This window comes from Porites lutea, chromosome 4 (genome assembly GCF_958299795.1).
Source record: "Porites lutea chromosome 4, jaPorLute2.1, whole genome shotgun sequence".
Taxonomy (NCBI): Eukaryota; Metazoa; Cnidaria; class Anthozoa; order Scleractinia; family Poritidae; genus Porites; species Porites lutea.
Window position 1 is genome coordinate 7623430 of NC_133204.1, and position 19525 is coordinate 7642954.

The 19525-nt window shown below is 40.2% G+C and overlaps 2 protein-coding genes across 2 annotated transcripts in view; both read left to right on the plus strand.

The window, feature by feature from the left end:
- LOC140935571 (uncharacterized) overlaps positions 1 to 13359 on the plus strand; it is a 43485-nt gene extending 30126 nt beyond the window's left edge. The window contains exons 16-33 of the mRNA XM_073385134.1: positions 2422 to 2503; positions 3003 to 3095; positions 3381 to 3466; positions 3657 to 3732; positions 4351 to 4446; positions 4612 to 4688; positions 5288 to 5390; positions 5590 to 5686; positions 5896 to 6056; positions 6388 to 6462; positions 7022 to 7096; positions 7636 to 7755; positions 7858 to 7914; positions 8226 to 8428; positions 8836 to 9149; positions 9877 to 10537; positions 12133 to 12247; positions 12653 to 13359. Coding sequence (XP_073241235.1) covers positions 2422 to 2503; positions 3003 to 3095; positions 3381 to 3466; positions 3657 to 3732; positions 4351 to 4446; positions 4612 to 4688; positions 5288 to 5390; positions 5590 to 5686; positions 5896 to 6056; positions 6388 to 6462; positions 7022 to 7096; positions 7636 to 7755; positions 7858 to 7914; positions 8226 to 8428; positions 8836 to 9149; positions 9877 to 10537; positions 12133 to 12247; positions 12653 to 12772 — 2611 coding nt within the window. The 3' untranslated portion in view covers positions 12773 to 13359. The remainder of the gene's footprint in view (positions 1 to 2421; positions 2504 to 3002; positions 3096 to 3380; positions 3467 to 3656; positions 3733 to 4350; positions 4447 to 4611; positions 4689 to 5287; positions 5391 to 5589; positions 5687 to 5895; positions 6057 to 6387; positions 6463 to 7021; positions 7097 to 7635; positions 7756 to 7857; positions 7915 to 8225; positions 8429 to 8835; positions 9150 to 9876; positions 10538 to 12132; positions 12248 to 12652) is intronic.
- Positions 13360 to 15432: 2073 nt separating this feature from the next.
- On the plus strand, positions 15433 to 17809 carry LOC140934031 (E3 ubiquitin-protein ligase TRIM71-like). The gene has a single exon (XM_073383714.1). The coding sequence runs from the start codon at positions 15494 to 15496 to the stop codon at positions 17717 to 17719; it is 2226 nt and encodes a 741-aa protein (XP_073239815.1). The 5' UTR covers positions 15433 to 15493; the 3' UTR covers positions 17720 to 17809.
- Positions 17810 to 19525: the final 1716 nt, after the last annotated feature.

The following is a 19525-nucleotide window of genomic DNA, read 5'->3' on the forward strand; positions in this document are numbered from 1 at the left end:
TTTGTTGAATGGAAAGCGCCCATTGTCTCTTGCGACTAAAATAATCGTCCAAACCCGCTTATGTAGTACGACGTGAAATCAAAATGGCGGTCCAGTTGGTGTCAAACTATAACATGATGGTGATGATATAAATAATGATGATAATAGTAATAATAACAATAATGATGATGATGATGTATGACTCTCAGTTTGAATTTTAGAATGTTGTATGATGATGATTATAATAATAACTCCTTATATATTCGGCAGTATTTATAGCGCTAAGGCTAATGGGGCCGAACAAATGTTTGAAACAAATAATTTAAATCAAACCTTATCCGAAATCGAATCCTAAACCGAATTCCAACCGGCCAGAGGTAAACCAGTTGGCTATTTACAAGCGTGGTCGAGAATTTCGGGACTCAGTACTCTAACCAAATCCTGCCAGGGCAAGACATGAACTACATAATATTCACATTCCAATCTCTTGAAGCAAAGATATCAGGCCTCGGTGACAGATGATCGATGTGATAATTACAAGAGGGTAAAATGACGACATGAAGGCTTTGTCACATGCTTCCCCCCCCCCCCGCCCCTTCGTTTTCCGATCCCTCTTCTTTCCCTTTCCCGTTCACATATCTGCCTTATTCGCCTGATCCTCGAGTAGAGAGCCTGCACTCACAGGTTAACCAAGTTTACACATGTTGTTGTCTGCTCATCTCCCCAGTGTATCGTCATGATTTTTATGAGTTGACAAAGCACAATTGGCCACATCAGTCGCTTTTCGTATCTGGTTTGAAGTGGTAACCTTTTTGGTTTTCAGCTTCATATTTTTGACTTGTGGATTACGCGTAGCGTAAGGAACAAGGTATTGTGTGCGATATGCAAATTTGTCACTCAGGTGAAGACACCGTTCGTAATTAGTCGGCTCCGCACGAAAGCGCCCGTTGTCAAAACGACAACTGTCGTAGATCGATCGTTCCCGTTCCGCGATCAAGAAGTGCTGAGCGTGCATTGTGCCCATAGCTTTTAATGTTATGACTTTGTACCTTTTACAGGACGATAAGTTGTCTTCATGTGGACTTTGAATGTTTCAAATTAGCACTATGGCCAACTCTGAGACAAAAGTTTATGAACTTTTGAAGCTTTTTGACTCGTCCAGGCGATAATGACGAAAAGATCAGCAGCTGTCATGGTTTTTAGGGAAATATCATTCTGAAATGAAATCTTTCTTTGTTCGATAAAAACGGAAATGTTTACTGTTGTTGATTCGTAATTGATTCTCCTCATGTAAACGCCGAGTATATCAAGCTGCTAGAGAGTTCGCGACGGTTTTACGAGACACTAGTCCGCCAAATGTTCTTCAAATGCGACGAAATGAGTCAAGTAGGGCTTTAACTGTCAAAACCCTGCTTGTTTTCCTCGAATATATCTTTCAATTCTTCATAAATAAAGCTCTACCAGCTTAAACAGGGTCGACCGGCAGAATTTCATGGGCAAAAGTGTTAAAAACGATTAATTTAAGGGTGTTTTTCAATCCAACGCGTTAACCTTCCACGTCGGAGCTCCGAGGTTCTACTCATCGCCGCTGAAAACGTTTTTTTTTTTGTCCTTTTTTTTGTTGTTTTTCCGTAAAACAGATTTTCACTTGTTGACAGACTTAAAATATACCGGTAGACTTATTGCAGGTTTCATTTCTAAAAAACAGTAATTAATAATCCACAGGTTAGCCTTAGGCAGCCTTTGATTTCTATATTTACCACTGAAAACAAAAAAAATTCTTCCGGTTCCCCTGAAAACCAGAATAGTATTTACGCATTGCTACCCCGCCTACATGATAGTCAGCACCTTCCTTGTAGTAGAGGTATGATTACTCCCTCTGTCTGATTTTCTTATCACAAATAAAAAACTTCCCTGCTCATCATCCGTCAATCCATGAAAATTAAACAAAAATAAGCCAGGTGATGACTGTTGCCTGCGTAGTTCCCGGTTTTGCTGGCAGATAGTCGTTACGGGGATTCATAGTCGAACTTTGGTAACTAGGACGTGGTTGACTGTTTGGTGTCAACGCTACTGAGCCTTTAAAACAAATGGGTCATATAGCAGCTGCTCGGAAGAGAAGTCACCAGTGGTGCCTAACCCTGACCCCAAACAATACTAAAACAACAGCGCTGCGCGCAGTTACTATTTATAGACCGAAACTCCGACAAACAAACTGAAATTAACATTAGCGAATTCCTCACTTTAATTTGTCTGTCTTTTGTCATTAAAATGAGAAAAATGACAAAACTCAGACAAAAATTGCAAATTAGTCACTCTGACGTCATTCGCGCGCTACGCTATTGAAAGAATGACGTGTTATTGTTTCCTGCGACCAATTAGGAGAGACCTTACGAGCAGCTCCTACAAAACAAATTAAAAAACGATCGTTTTTTTCTTTAGAGAAACGCTCATGGCAAAGATATTTTACGGTTGGTGGAGAAAACTTCAACTACTTATGGACGTGAGAATGATGGAAAGAATGGTACGAATTCTAACTTTTTTATTTGCTTATGTGTTATTTATTTTATGTTATTTTATTGTTTAAATTTTGTTGTTATTCGTCGGTTTTGTGTGTGTGCTGGACTACGAAAAGGGCAAACCTGGGGTGGAGGGTCTCCCATAGTTAAAATGCAAGGATGCCCATCTTCTCGATTTGGTGCGTCAGACAGGAGCAAATTTTTAGTCTGACAGAGGGGACGGAAATCCTTATATTTTTACCCATACAGATATCGCTTAGGGTTGTTCATAAAAAAATAAACCGGTATATCGTCGTAAAACAAACCAGGGATTGTGATAGTGTTGCTGTGAACAGTGATTTTCTCTCAACCCTTCGCGTGTCACCTTGCTTGCGAGTGGCGATTTCACCCGCTATTGTATTTCACTCTTTCTACTATCACTAAAATGAGGGAATAATAGCAGTCTACGGTATAGCGTCGTATTTTAATACAATATACTTGCTATCGGTCTCATCCATTTCTCAGGCCATTCTCCATAACGACGAGACTGTAAAGAGACATTATCTTCATTACTGGGTTGAAAGAACGCGGGAAAAGTTAGACGAGCGGCAGCTGGACGTAAGTATTTCTACTCGTTTCTTGCATTAGGTTTAACAATTAGTTCATTCTTCAGCTATGCGTATGTCGAGATATTGAGCAATTGGGAAGTTTGGAGAGCACTCAAGAGGCTAGAGATAATTCAGGGATAAATTACTCCCCCGAGTTGTACTCCACTCAGTCCTATCACCTTCACTTTACTCAGCAATCTGCTAAAGTGACCTTTAAATTGTCTATTGTCTATTTTGACTCACTTTTGTTCTATTTCAGTCGGTTTGTCTAAGACCTTTAAATTGTCTATTTCAGGCTTTGGCAGATAATCATCGAAATCAAAGATTGCTCCTGATGGGAATTGCAAGGTGGAGAGAATTTAACAGAGAGACGAAGGAAAGGTAATCATGCGAATTTTACAGTTTAGTTGTGATCTCTAGATTTGGTACTGAAACTTATCCGTGGGAATACATTTCTAGCCAGATCTTAAGCGCGCAGTCCGGGAAAGTTACTAAGGCATATTACATTTTAACGTAACTATCTTTCACTTGAAAAGGGCCGCAATTTTGACTCACTTTTGTTCTATTTCAGTCGGTTTGTACAGAAGTCAGCAGTGAGACATCACTACATCCATCTGCTGAAAAAAACCTGGGCAGCTTGGAAATATGTGAGTAACTGTTCATTTTTGAGCAGAAACTGTCACTAGCTTACGCTTACGACTCAAGCATGAACGCAAGCGATGTACTGGGAGGCACTAATGCGTTGTTGACCTTTTTTTGGAACAAAATCGTCACAAAAAGTGCTAGCTAGGTCTGTGTATTTTGTTTGTGCTTTCACTTGTCACGCGTAAAAAAAAACCGTAACTTTTCAACATTTATTGAATAACGACCAATTATGAGAATCTGGTGATTCAGACACATGAACAATTGCCTTGCCGTCGAGTGTGTTTTTAACGTAACATTTTTGCTTCACAGAATTGGTATTGATGAGAGATTAATATAATTATATATGTAGCTGCCATTTAATGTCCTTGGGGTAAAGAAACCAAAGCATCACAATCCTTTTTTTCTGCATGGTTTGTTTGAAAAGAATTGAAAGTCTTGTTTACCGCGATCTGAAGATCAAAACTAATAAATCCCGGCTAAGACAGTCACTAACCATTGTCTAGTGTTCAGTGAATGTAAAAAAGTGTTGCACGTTATTTGACGTTGCAGAATCAGAGTCAGATCAGATCTGATCTTGTTTAAATTCACAATGTTTATTCGTGATGTGTATTCCCTTTCAGTTTGTTCATCAAAAGCAACTGAAATGGCAGAAACAAGCTCGCGCCGATCTCCATTACCAACAGCGTCTTCTCTCTGTTGTTGTGAGCTCTTGGAAGGTACGTTGCTTTGGATCATGACAGCTCTCTTCTAAGTAGTAACCTGTGTACAGCAGTCCCCTCCCCTCAAATAAAATCGTCATGGCGAGCGTATTCATGAAAACGAATCTCGGCGTCAGTAACAGACTAACTAATATTGTGCTTTTTTCCTGTGTAATGTTTTAGGATTACAAGAGTCACGTGCACGCTGCTAAAAGCTGCAGCGACAGCAAGCTTCAAATGCACAACAGCAAACGTTTAAGGTAAGCTAATATTTACTTAGCCTTTCTTTCATGGAGAGACTGCAATACATTCCCTAAGTTTTTGACGGATTATTAAGCCTACTTACCAAAAACCCCTTCAAAAACATCGCTCTAAAACTGTTGTAAACGTGGTTTTCTGAGTAGACAGCATCCACTTTGTTGTGTTAATTTCGTGTATGAAGTCAGTCCACAACACTACCCCGTGTGACTGTGGACTGGTGTGCGCAGGCCTGCAAAAAAAGTTTTTTAGTTTGTATTTGTGTAAACAAAAAATGTCAGGTGACAAAGGACAGATTTTTATTGCCTCCTTCCTGCTGTTTCTTCTCTTTTTCATCCTTGCGCCTTGACGGCGTGCTTTCTCTTCCACCCCCTCCCAACGGTTTTTTGCTGTCCATCTCCTCCCGTCTTCCCCCCTCTTCTTTCGTACTATTCCCCACCCCCACCCTACTTCTCTCTCCTCAAGAATTCTTCTTAATATGGCGCCTCGTTCTCTTCCTCTTTCTTTAACTGCCATTCATTCTATCAACTAAGTCTTTTATGGCTTGTTTTGGTCAGTAGTTTTCTTTGCAGTGAAAGATGTATGTTGAATTATTTTTCAGATCAGCTTTTGAAACCTGGAAGCATGCTGTCAAAGAAAACAGAGAGGAAAGACAAAACGAAAACGTCGCGGAAGCCTTTCAGAATCAACTGCTTCTTTCAAGGGTAAGCGAAACAGAAAATTACATCACATGAAGCTTTGATTAACTAACTTGCCTTCCTGATCTCAGTAGTAAAGCACTTTAACATGAAAGCGGGTAATTATAATAAACCTTTTGTTTTTAAAACATTGTTTAAGAGTTGATATATTTATGAAGGTACGAGACTTGACACACGGTAACTCCACAATTGACTCGTTTTCTAGTGCTTCACGTGTTGGAGAGAATTCGCAGCTCACCATGCAGTCAAGAAATGGCAGCAGTGGCAGCGTGTGAAGGAGTTGAAACACACGATTGAGAAAGGTGAATGAAGCGCTTAAAAAACATGATGCAAACCTATCCTAGACGTGCCTTTTAAGCTTAAAAGTTAACCTTGAAATTTCTATTTTACTGCTCAGAATTCGGTAAAGTTGGAAGATTTTAATAATTTACAGTCAAGCCTCCTTAGTTTATACTTGCACAAACTAAAAGTCAAATCTTCACCTTGTCTGATTTTGCTTTGTCTCTTCTAGGTAAATTGGCCCGTTCATTTCGCGCCTGGAAATCCTTCACAAGAAAATATGTTCAAGATAAAATCCTCAAACACAGGGCTGAAAACCATTATAACACGGCTTTGAAACGTAACGCGGTGTTAACATGGACAAGCTTCATTCATCTTCGTTTTAGAATCAAGGTGATTGTTTTTTTTTTACTTCCTCATCCATAAGGTTAACCAAAAGTATCTTTTTTACGATTTTGCTGGAAAGTAATTTGTTACTGATAGAGTTAAAAAAAACAAAAAAGGTTTAATGGGATACTGGGTACGTGTGCTACGATAAGAAGTAAGCATTGCCTTTTTCCTTTGGAACTTTAATGTGTACTAGATGCCTTGAGCAACTAAGAAAATATCTTTTCAAGGCTTCAGCTTACAAACATATGGAAACGAATATATGCATCTCGTTTTTGGCAATTTTATCTTGAGTTCTGGTTTGTTTGAAATGCTTATCGATGGTTTTTCCCCATAGATTCTTCAAAGACAGAGCATGTGGCTTCATAATCGAAGGATCACAGTTGCTTTTTTTAATAAATGGAAGATACAGGTAGGTCGCCATCTTATCTTGGTTTCAATCTACGTTCGCTGTTGTAGTCTGCCTTATGTGTTGTCACATCTAGATTAGGGTAACAAAACCTTAACTTGAAAAAGCTAGCATAAACGATGAAAGAAAACTGAAATTCAGTGGAACATGGCTGAGTGTTGAGTTTAAATTCCTTCTTTGCCAAGTTTTCCAGCTCTTTACTGCTCGTGAATCTTTACTAGAGATTCGCAGCGACCAATAAGTGACCCAGTGTTTTTGTAAAATCGGAAAGCAATCAGTCGTCTCCAGGCCCTCTCTCTTTGTACATAGTAGTGATGGCGTAATATCGGAATAAGAGAACAAGATTGTGTTACTGTATAGCAACTTAAACAAGGAACAATAAACTAGAATGGACCAATAACAAGTAATTTGTGCTTTGTTGCTGATCCTCTGACCCCAGCAATTGCCGTTAAGCCTTATGGGTCACCAGAGTGTTATAAACTCTTGAACTGTCCCATAGAGAAAGTAGAGTCTCAGCGCTTCTGCAGTTAGTCGATAAGAAAACCTCAAATCTTTATTTCAGCACTGTGCTGTAATTCAAGAAAAGAGACGAACAGTTCTGGCGTTATGGGAGTGGAGCATCAACTTGCAAAGAAAGGTGGGTCTTGTTAGTATTTTATCAAATAAAAGTCCATTTATATCGGAAGAATTTATCCTCGTCTAATCTTTTAATTACAACAAAAAATGTGTTTAAAATATTTTTTTCTAGCGAAATTCTTTGAGGCTAGACGAGGTGATTGTCGCTTAACCTTGGAAAAAAAAGGATGTTTCGTTTTGCTTTTAGAGGAGAAGGATTAGTGATGTTAGTTTGAACAAAGTTACTATTAGGTAGCTTAGATCACGCACCAACTGAGCTTTTTACATTAGATTTTTTTAAAAATTTGTATGTATTAATTATCTTCCTCCTTACTTTTACGACAACCTTCTTTATACAGCCACCTATTCATGACAGAACTAATTACTCAGGAGAACCCCTCCCCCCACCGCCCCCCCCCCCCCCCCCATCCTCTACGGATTTGTAAAAGAGTCAAGATAAATCGGTGCTGCGCGCTCGCCATAATAACAGTTCACTCGAGACATGCACAGTGTTTACTTGTGGTGCTTTTAATCAGTGATTATTTTGCTTTCGTTTTCAAGGCGTTTTATGCCCTCTTGGAATACGCAATTGGTCGTAAGCGGAAAGCAGTTCGTATTAGCAAAGCTTTGGAAGAAAGACGAAACAGGCTTCTGCGTGCAGGAGTGACTCGTTGGATGAAGGTGGGTTTCAAAACAATTTGTCTCGTGTTGGGTTTTAAATCTCTTTTGGGTTTTAAATCTCTTTTTTGTCAGAATAGCAACATGTTTCCTTTGCAATTTCAGGTTGGTTTTTATCTAGCAGCGGAAAGAGCGAGATTTGCTCAAGAACGGCAGATGGAGGTAGGTTTGGCTGCGGTACTGTGTTACGCTCTTTAGCAATCCAACAGTTAGTGCCGGTCTTTTTAGGCGGACTTTTTTTATTTCCATAAAAATATCTATCTTTCTCTTGCATTTTGAGAAGAATATCTCTTCTAAGGGTTATCTTTTGATTTTAATTCCACGATAAAGGGGATTAAGGATAACAAACCCCTTTTTACCCCCCAAAAATCTGTAAATGCTTGGTAAAAGTAATGTTGTAATATTATCTGAATTTTTGGCCGACCTTGTTGACTTTACGTTATTGCCCATATTTCTTGATCACCTGTTTACAGGCGGCTCACTCCGTCCATCAGTGTGTGTATCGTTGCGCAATGCACTGGAGACGAATAACAGCAAAACGACTCAGGCAAAGAGGAGGGAGACCGAGACCGAGACCTGTGGTCCAAGCTAAACCTGATTTGCCAGTTAAAAGTCTGCCTGGAGCATCTGGCTCAGTCCCTTTAGTGCAGCCTTTACCTGTAGTAGACCTTCACAGGTATGTAAGCAGCACAGTTTATAACTATTCTTTATTTTTATGACCTCATTTCCAAACTCGTTTGCATATTTAATGTCATTTATCTCAAGAAAATGTTCACAGGTTTCATTGGAATCCACGTTTTGCACACAAAAAGCCATTCTCGGTCTCTGATTTCTTGCAATAATTATAAACATCGTGAAAGACTGAAAACCATCATTATTAGCGTCTTCACATAATTCTTAGATTAGTGGAATTCAGATTCTGCAAAGCATTGTGTACGTTGCGTTTTCTAATTTTCTTTCAAGCATTGTTTATGTATTATCCTGGGTATTAGATAGTGAATTGGAAATATTTGAAAGAACAATAAAGTTGGTAAAATTGAAGTGATTTAAATAGTTTTTAACGCAGTTGTCCTCTCTTTTCAGAATCGTTTCAGATTCATCAAAGGAGCGCCCTCGTCCACGAAAACCAGATTATTTGAGAGAATCCTTTGATCTTACCCAACTCACAAGAGCGGCAAATGTACCACCGACAGTTCCACCCAAACCATTTTCAACTATGAACGATTCTGAGACATTACCACGCCTTTCCCCACCCCGCCCGTGTGATCAAATGAGGAGCAATATCCATCCCCACCAGAGGACCCCTCGGGAAGAGTCGATCGCGTTTCCCTCATCTTCAGGGGAGGAATCTGTTCTTGCTACAGAGGAGTCAAGACATACTGTTAGAGACGCGCATGGTCAGAATTTTTAAATGTTGCCTTTTTTCTCATCTTTGTCTCTTTACTTCATTATTATGATAACTTAAAGAGCTGCAGACAAAACACAAGTGAGCATATTTGGAAAAATTAGCCCTTATCAGTATTTTTTTAAAATTATGTGTTATATTTGCGTTAGGTAAAAGGTAAAGGCGCACACGAGCCAAAGGCATAAACGGCCGTAACTTATCCTGGTCTCATTAGCATGAAGCACTTAGGAGTATTGCTACTCCCCTCGGACGGGATGCAAGTGCATCGCAAGTTTAGTCCCTAGCAGTATGTCGGTACCCATTTATACACCTGGGTGTAGAGGGACAAAGTGGAGTAAAGTTCCTTGTCTAAGGAAAGAACGCAACGGGCGAGGCTTGAACCCCGGACCTCCAGATCCGGAGTTGGAGGTGTTCACCACTCGGCCACACACGCCTCCTTTTATATTTGCATTAAGCTATATTTAAAAGAACACATCCTGTAAGGTCGCTTTGCATCAGCCTGAAATCCCAGGTCAACCCGCTTAGAGGAAAGATTCCCGAAGACCTTCTGAGTAGAATGGCCTCATTGCGATATAATACTTGCGAATATACCTTAGGCTTAAATGACTGCTCTGAAGCACAGTTGATAGACAAAGACTGATTTAACCGACGGGAATGACTTGTCATTCTTTCCCTGGTAACTCTTTCTGTTTGCTTGTTTGTTTATTTTTTATATTTAGACTCAACGAAAGCTGCTTTTAGTGAAAGGGAATATGATCTTCGAAATGCAACTTTCAGACCAGTTAAAAAGACGTCTGTCAAACCATTTGTCACCACGGAAAGGGTACGAGGGGCCCACACAGGACCTATGTTAATGCCTCCCTCATCCTTCATTTTACCTGCTCGCAGTAGAGAAACTTCAAGGAAGTCTTCTTGGCCTGACGAGACTGTGGTACGAGCTTCCAACTCTTCCCATCCTGCATCTACACCGCACACCTCCCCAGTCAGTCAAAATCAAATGGAGTTTAGTCCTTCCTCAGAAGCGTCGTTATCAAGTAGAAGTTTGGAGGAGGATGAAGGTAGAGAAGATAACAGCTGTATAGAGTACTGCAAGGAAGAGGAAGAGAATGGAGAAATGGTGGACATGGAAGATGGGAAAATGGAGGAAGAGATGGACAAGGAAGGAGAAGAGGAGAATTCGGAGGATGAAGGAGAGGAAAGAGATGAGGATACATCTAATGGAAAACAGGTGGGCGAGGGTCGGAAACCGAAGAAGGTGCGAGAGAAGACAGTAGGAAATCAATTGCTTCATCGGCAAAGAGATCAAGGAAATCTTCAGGAACGAATTGCTGCCATGAAGAATACACTGCACGAATTTCAAGAATTAAAGACGGCTTACAGGTGAGTGAACAACTAGCGATGGTTGATGAAGTTTTGTTGTTTTTTGTTCGATGATGATGATGATCATAGTCATATTATGGGTACGATAGTAACAAACGACATTAGGGCCATTTATACGAGGAAAAATAAGACGCGTCCTACATTGGACGCGTCTTAAATAAGACGCGCACTTTCCGTATAAACGGCACATTTCGTCTAAAATAAGACGCGGCTTAGCTAAGATGCGTCTTATTTTAGAACAGGGGCGCTTTCAATTCAACCCAAAATTTCGGTAATTTCGGTTGGTTCATCAAATGGAACGAACCATTTCGGTTTGGTCCGACCGGAATATTCGGGACCAGCTTTGAAGGTGGTCCACTGTGACCGGTCTGGTCATTTCGGTCGGTCGGACCGAAATGTCCCTTTCCATTTGCCAAAATTGTTGTCCCCATTACCGCTCTTTTCTATCCTGCTTACAAGACCAAGTTGTTTCCAGTGGAAATTGAAGTGCTGTGAGTAAAGCATGACATCTCAAATAGTTTGAATCAGTTGCAATTTTTTTCGATTTTTGATATTTGCCATTAACAGGTGAAAAAAAGTGTGAGAAATCAAGCTACAGTTGTATAAAAGTCCGTGAGAATCAGCGTGGCGTATTATTTGTCTGAAACCTGTCGACGATATTTAACTAAAGCAATTTATCAATTAAGCTGAAATGAATACGACAAAGCCTGGCTGAATGCAAATTGGCTAAAACACCGAATTTATTTACCGCACAGTTCCAGGAATTGCTTCGAATCGTTCGAATATTCTGAGAAACGTATCGCTTCAATTCACAAGAATTTTTTACCTTCACTTGCATTCATAGGCTTTCTACACAAAATAGGATTCCTCCGCCTTTAGTTTTCCACCGCCCCTTTTCGAAAGTCGAGTGTTCTTCAGGATATAAACAGTATTTACTTTTCTCTTTTAGAGCGTAATTATGAGTGTGCTGAGAAGCCACAATAACAAAACGCGCGGTGGCTTGGGTCGGGTCTGTGCAACCGGAATGTACCGTTCCATTGAGCACGTGAAGTTTCCGAAATTTCAAACCGGGATTTTTGTTGAATGGAAAGCGCCCCAGCTCTTAACACCTGTTCTTAGATAAGACGCGTCTTAGCTAAGACGAGAAAAACTTCGTATTAATGACCTTCGCGTCTTACATAAGACGCGAACGCATAGTGCGCATGCGTTAATTTTTGGCGCGCCACGTTGTATTGCCGTTGCTACGGGCAACGTTCACATGAAAACGAGTCAAGAACAGAAATAAGACGCGAACCATTTATATGAGCTGTTCTCGTCGTAGATAAGACATGCTCGTATAAATGGTACAGTTCGCGTTTAACGTAAGACGCGTCTTATTTTTCCTCGTTTAAATGGCCCTATTGTCTACTATCATGCACTCCCTATCACAAAAGAAAAAACTGCTAATCGTAGGTAACAATTCATGATGACTATTTTTATATCAAAATGCCTTGGATTTTGTGATTACGTTCGCGCTTTATCCTACTTCTAGTAGAGCCAAAGTGAGATTCAAAATCGTGTTCGGGTAATTCACGCATTCTACAATTTTTTTCTAGTCGTAAGAAGAAACAGCGGGATCAATTGTCCATTTGGGTTCAGGAGCAGAGAGAAAACCTAGGATCAAACCACTTGGACGAAGAGTTCTTGCAAACTGAACAGTGTTTGGACGAGGTAACGAACGTTAAAATAGTGATACTGTAAGTATTATGCCATTTTTAAGCATGACCAAGGAGTTGATCTCGGTACTGTCTAGAAACAAATCCAGTGAACAATGAGTGCGTTGGTTACCTAGAGGGATTTTTTTAGCTCGTACGCGAACCGACCCGCGCCTGCGAAAGAAGAAAGAAAATTCTTTGTCAACCAGGGCAGGCTTCAATTGAACACGGGAATCTGGGATGATGTGCAAGTGCAGCGCTCCGGCCGCTCGGTGATGCATGAAAGTTCTTTTTTGTTTTAAAATGTCATGACTTTGTTGGTTTTTTGTTCGGATGAACGACATCTTCACTGCGTTCGGGTATATTAAGACGGTTAAATATTGATTGTCATTACTGAGAATGTGTTTTGTTTTTCATTTAGCTGAACGAAGAAGTTACAGAGATGGCACAAAGAATAAAACAAAATCGACCACTTGTTGAAGAAGTAGCTGCATGCATCGGCGAACTTATTCACAAATCTACATTAGGATCTTTTACCTAGCTAGTCACCGCTTATATCAGGTCAGCAAACGTACTGAGATAAACGCTCAAGGAAGTTTATTGTGCGGGGTTTCCTTTCTGGTGGCCGGTCGATGGAGCGGGTCATCTGTCGCAGACGTTCGTTACAGAATTGGCGTGGACGTCTTTTCTGGTGGTCTCTACGCCGGGAACAATGGGCAGGCATACATAGGAAAGAGCTGGTAAAGGACGTTTTTTTTTTTGCCAGTTCTGACTCCTTTTGGTAGTGAACATTGTTTTTGGCTCTTAGCTTGAACATGCCCAAATCCCAAGTCCTCGCAGCTATAGAAGGTGAATTCTCCACTGTCACGTGATGAACTGGAAATCCTTCTGTTACGAACGCCGCCTTCAATGCGTGACCCCCAGTTTTTTTGTAGGTGAGAAATGGCAACAAACCTACCCCACCCTACTCCACCCAGGCTAGGGCACAGTGAAGTCCAACGTGTCTTTTGAATATTTAAATTATGTTCTTGTAATTAGTAACTCCGAACTTACATCGTACAACCCTTATATGGATGCATTCTTTGTAATTTTGAAAAGGTATATTAAAAATTATATAATTATCTTAAACGCCGAGTTTGACTTTATATAACTTTATTAAAAATAAGGCTTAAACCGTGCTGGATGTCCAACCATTTTTTTCCAGGTTAAGTCTTGTTTTCTTAATAGCCAGTGAACAGACTTCCCGTTGTTTAAGATAAGAAAATCGAGCAGAGGGAAAATTTGGAAAACGGCGCATCTTAGCTAATGGTCACTACTAGTCAGTTATTGATAGCAACAATTTTCAAGACATCCCAACACACTCTTTCACTTCCTGGGTGAGGATCAGTGTCGGAACAAACGAAACTGTCCATTATTTACGGGTGTTCATATTAAGTGGGTGTCTGTAAAGCGGGGTTCCACTGTAATGCAAAATAAAATTGAAATTGAAATTATTTTGTTCAACTATGCATTTGATACATTCTGGGTTCAACGTTGGACATTGTCCTTTAGTAACGTTTTGAATAGTGAGAAAACGGCCAATAGGTCAAGTGAAACCTATGTAAAGCGTCGACTGTACTGCTTTCACCATCATTCATTCATCATTCATCATCAATGATTAATTTTTCCTTTTCTCAGATTCCAGTCATGGGCCATGGACCCCCCATTTTGGATCGGGTTGATGGATGACTTACATAGACCGGGCCCATGGACCCCCTGTAATGGACAGGGTCCATGCGCCCCCTCAAAAAAATTAAGAAGGAGAAATGAACAAGATACAAATAAACATTTTTCAACAATATTATAGTTTTAGTGACAACCTCAGGGACAAGTTCTGGGTTGGCCAGTCATTTTGACCTGTTACGTGGACACAAAACATGGACCCCCATTTTGGACCGGGTCCATGGACACTTTTTCTTTAAGAAGGAGTTGAAAGTAGAAATGATCGATAAACATTATGGCCGGCTTCAACCCACAGAAATAGTGCAAAAATAAGGTTAAGAGGTGTTGATAATCGATATTTACACCTACTTACATGATACATTTATACAAAATGATGATGATGTATGCTTATAGCCTGGCTGTATGACTCTAATGGTAAGTGTTTGCTCAGCGTTAATTGTGGATATATTTTTCTTTTTTCCTCATACAGTTAAACTGACTTTTGTTCTGGATCATGCCCTCTCCCCTTCTCATTTTGTTACTCGAGAAATAACTTCTGAAGCACGAAGAAATTTCCCCTTGTGTGACAGTGTTATAAATAAACACACTGTAAACAAAATAAATAACAAACAAGATACAGGGCTTAAATTAAGGTTTTGACAGAGGCCGGTCAACAATTTTTTCCTCGGTCATCTGTGGACCAGTGAAATAAACAATTGTTTTAAAATAATAGCTAATTAAGACAAAAATATTGCTCCGTCTGCATAGATGATTCTGTTTTAATTTAACAAATCACAAAGCCGCACAATGTGGCCCGTTTTATCTGTATTTGCCAAATTTGTGATTGCAGCTTAAATATTTTATGATTAACAGTTTTGTAATTTCCAGAATTCATGTGTAAACACCATGTACTTTTATTATTCTAGTATTTATTTGAATAAAGACGTCCTTCAGCAGCGATGAGCGAGGAGAAACGTCTGCCGTTCGCAGGCTATTATTTGAAAGCCGTCCACTTAACCGGTCAAAACGGCTAGCCAACCGTGAAATTATCACTAACACGACCTTATTTACCGTTCATTTCTTATTTACTTATTTACTGTTCATTTCTCCTTCTTTATTTATTTATTTTTTTTGAGGGGGGGGGGCATGGACCCGGTCCATATAAGTGGTCCATGGACTAACCTGACAGACTGACCTGAGTATCAGGCGTTTCTGGGGGAAAAGCCCATCCCCTTAGGAAGGCCTGATACTCAGGCTATCCATGGACCCGGTCAAAAATGGGGGGTCCATGGACCCCTGGCTCATGTTTTGTCCTCACTTCCTGGGGGTCAAGAGGTTTAATCTCAATTCGTAGGAAAATCGGAAGTCCTTTCTTAGACGTTACGCATAGTCAAAACATGTCAAACAATACCTCATGATTGGTTGGTGTTGTCTGTTGCCTGAGGGGCAATTAACATGACAACAACCTCGCCGAAAATATGAGCAATCCCTGATTACAACACTTCGGGGCGCATTTACTCAAACCTTGTTAATTCTCTTTGCCAGCTTTGCAAATTCGGTTATGGATTTACAAACCTTATTACACAACCTACATGAAGAAGTGTCCTGTTCTGTGTGTATGAGCCCGTTCACTGATCCAAAAATATTGCCGTGCTTTCATACATTTTGCCTTCATTGTTTAAACGAGCTTCAAAGAACGAGTGGCAAACAGGGCGAGATCACATGCCCGGAATGTCGCAGAAAGTTTCAAGTTCCCGGTAGCGGTTATCCTAAAGACTTGCCGGCCAACTTTCGAATGAACAGTTTGTTAGATGTCATGGCTATTCAAAAATGCAGCGTTGCTGGAGTGAAGTGTGGAAACTGCGACAAAACAAGCGCCCAAAGTTTCTATTGCTTTAAATGTTGCGCCTTCTGGTGCGACGATTGCATTGCAGCTCATAACATTATCCGAGCTAACAAAGACCACAAAGTGCTGGCGATTAAGGATTTTCAAGATCAAGACATTGAAAACGTGTTAAGGAGGCCAGTATTTTGTCAAAAGGAACATCATGAAAACAAAAAGCTAAAGTTCTTTTGCAAGGACTGTGAAGTCGCCATTTGTAACACTTGTGTTGTAACACTTCACGAAGGTCACGTCAAAGTGCCTTTGCAAGATGCTGCCAATGAACGAAAATTACGTTTGGAGTCCGTGTTAGAGTCTCAGAAGGTCAAGGCGCTTCAGAAAAGAAACATGATAACTAGACTACAAAGTGAGTGCAATGAAATTCAAGAACAGGTTGCTTGCGTGAAAAGAAGTGCACAGAATTTGGTTGACAATCTAATGAGAGTCATTGAAGCGAAGAAACAGGAACTTTTTAAAGAGGTGGAATTCAAAGCTCGACAGTCCATCGAGCGTCTTGTAGAGCAACAGTCGGACGTAGAAAACGAATTACAGCGGATCGAGACTTTAATTGAAAAAACTGAAACTTTCCTAAAGCGTAGCACCAATGCCGAGATTGTGCACTTAAAAACATTATTTCAAGAGGAAGTCTCTGACGAGGCAGAACTAGTCGACTGCGACCGTAAGGAACTTGGCCATTTTTTGTTCTTTCCAAACAAATCATTGATGGCTAAAGCAAACAGTGAGGGTGTTGGTTCTTTGAAACAAATCATCAGCCAGACTAAATCCAGTAACTCAACAGCGGAAGGAAGAGGAATCACTGAGGTGACTGTTGGGCTGCAAGCAAGGTTTGCTTTAACAACTCGAAATGCTGCGAATGAGCGATGCTACGAAGAATCTGACATCGTAACAGTGGAAATTAAAAATGATGACGGCCGTGAATGCGCCACTGAAGCACAAGTTCAAGATAACAAAGATGGCAGCTACAATATCAGCTACTTTGCCAAAGAAGCAGGAAGATGCCAGACATCAGTGAAAGTAAATGGAGAACATGTTAGTGGAAGTCCATTTACTGTTCAAGTCAAACCCAGACAATACAAATCTGTGTTGTCGTTTGGAGGAAAAGGGTCATCTGCTGGATTGTTTAAGGGACCTTTTGGTGTGGCAGTGAATGAACTTGGTGAAATTGTAGTAACTGATTTGATGAACAACAGTGTCCAGATATTTAGCAGTGATGGAACTTACTTAAGGTCTTTTGGCAGATGTGGTAATCAAGAAGGAAAGTTTGATAAGCCTACAGGTATAGTTTATTTAAATAATGGAAATATTGTAGTGGCTGACAGCTTAAACGGTCGACTGCAAGTATTCACTGGGCAGGGCGAGTACCTTACTCAAATTGGGTGCAAAGGAAATCTTGATCACCAGTTTGATTATCCATGGGGTTTATCTGTAGACAGTGATGGTAATATTATTGTTGCCGATTCAAATAACAAACTAATCAAGATCTTCACTCCAAGCGGCCAGTTTCTTAGAAAGTTTGGTGGAGAAGATTTATTAGTTAAGCCCATTCACTGTATTCAGAAGGATCAATATTTCATAGTATCAGACAACTTTGATCACTGTATCAAAGTGTTCGATACAGAAGGTGATTTTCTGTATAAATTCGGGAATGAAGGGGAAGGGGATGGGGAATTCAATGGGCCACGTTGCTTATCAGTCGACAAAGCAGGACACCTGATGGTCGTTGATTCTGCGAATGACAGAGTTCAGGTATTACAACTGAATGGAAAGTTCATAACAAAGTTTAAACTACTGAGTGGGGGATTACCAATCTCTACCGCAGTTCTGTCTGATGGTAGGATAGTAGTCTCTGTTCTTAGAGACAGTCGCATTCAGATAATTAAATAAATACTTTTGATACTAAATTAAAATATAATAACATAGGATACGTTTGTTATTCAACTCCCTGCAACTGAAAAAAATATTTGGTAAATTTCATTGTCGTCTTGTTTTTCTGCATTGCGTTTTCTTTGTAACAACCTTTTGCAATGCGTGCCGGTAATTGCGGTCGTGTCCTTACCGGAAGTGCTCAAGGTTTTTAGCCTGTGAATCGAGCTACTGTAGTTTTGATCTCCTTTGAGCAAGTTTGTAAATATCGATGTTACCTGCAGTTTAGTACATACTTTATCTTATTTCACCCTTTTTTTATCGGTAATAAAACCCTCCATACGATAATTATTTACACACTCGACATGTTCTTCGTGAGATTATTTGCTAGTTTATGAGAGATAGAATGCGAGAAGTCGCCGGGAGAGGTCTCTTATTTTTCTTCAAAGGGTGTCTAATATCGTGCTTACCAGGCAAGCTATGAGCGTCAAGGCCACGAGAGATGAAAAACGAGAGCTTCATAACAATCTTACGTAACGGGGAAAATGGGCATTTGATCGATGCCACCCTATGACTTCGAAAAAATAAGACTGCTCGTATATCTGCTAAAGAGCATAATCCGTCTACAACAACACTTGATTGTAGTTCGTGAGAAACAAGTTCTGGTGTCTGTGTAACAACCTTTCCTGGATTTCCGAATTTGTTTATTCAACATATATGTTATAGTTTATTTATTATCTCAGGTAATTATTTTTCCTCTTTTTTGGGGGGTATGCTAATGTATGCTAATGAAGTTGAAACAAAAGAAAAATAAAAATTACCTGAGATAAAAAATTAACTACAACATATACAAATTGATTTTCACTTGACACCTGTATGCGGAACATGCTGAATCTGATTCTAGCGAGGCTACTGATGATAGCGTTACTAACCCTCCGTTCAGGGATAAGGCGAGTAAACAAATGAGGGATGGGAGCCAAAGGAAAATGGAAGACTTGGCCTGACGAACATCCTTTCAACTAAGGAGATTTTTAAAACACAACAGTCGAGCGTGGATGCACATCCATGGCACCTCGAGATTATTGAGTCTACCTTATGACTGATCAAACGATAAAAAAACGAGTCAAGTATTTCATGAAGGATGAAATGCATTTTTAAGTCTCTCTGGAGTAGCTCATCTTATCTTAGTTTGCGATTAGGCTTGTGTGTTGGGAGTTTGTGCTGCATATCTCTCGTTGCCTTTTATGCGGGGAATAGCATAGCTACATTGTAGGAGTTACAACCAGGGGTGGGGGTGGGGGAGAGGGGGAAGAGAGGTTAGATACTGCTCGCGCAAACCTTTGCTACTACGCTGCAGACTCAAAATTCTATTATCATACTGTTATCATTTCTTCATAGGGTAATATTTTCAACCCCCTTTGACAAATGCGTGCTAAACGTTCTACCGCTTCTTAGTTCCTGGGAAACGCCTTACCTAAGAATGTCTCCAATCCCTCCAAGAAAGTATCTGTAGCGCAAAAGCGCTTGATTCATTACTATTAACTAGACAGAAATTCTAGCTCCGCCTCTAGGACCACTTCAGACGCCGTAAAAAAGGCTGCCATCTTTTTGGCGTTAAAAGTACAGAATTTCATTTGAGGTTGACGTTAGTCGTGAACCTTTTACGTCCATCGCTAGGTTTTATACAGCTCAGGCTCCTGACGTTCTTAAAGAAACCAAACTGAAGTGAACACAATTCCCCCCTTAAAGGCACTTTGCCGGCCACGTGATAGACTGTCACGAAAGACGTCATTTCAATAGGTTGCGCAGTAGTTCACATCTAGAGTG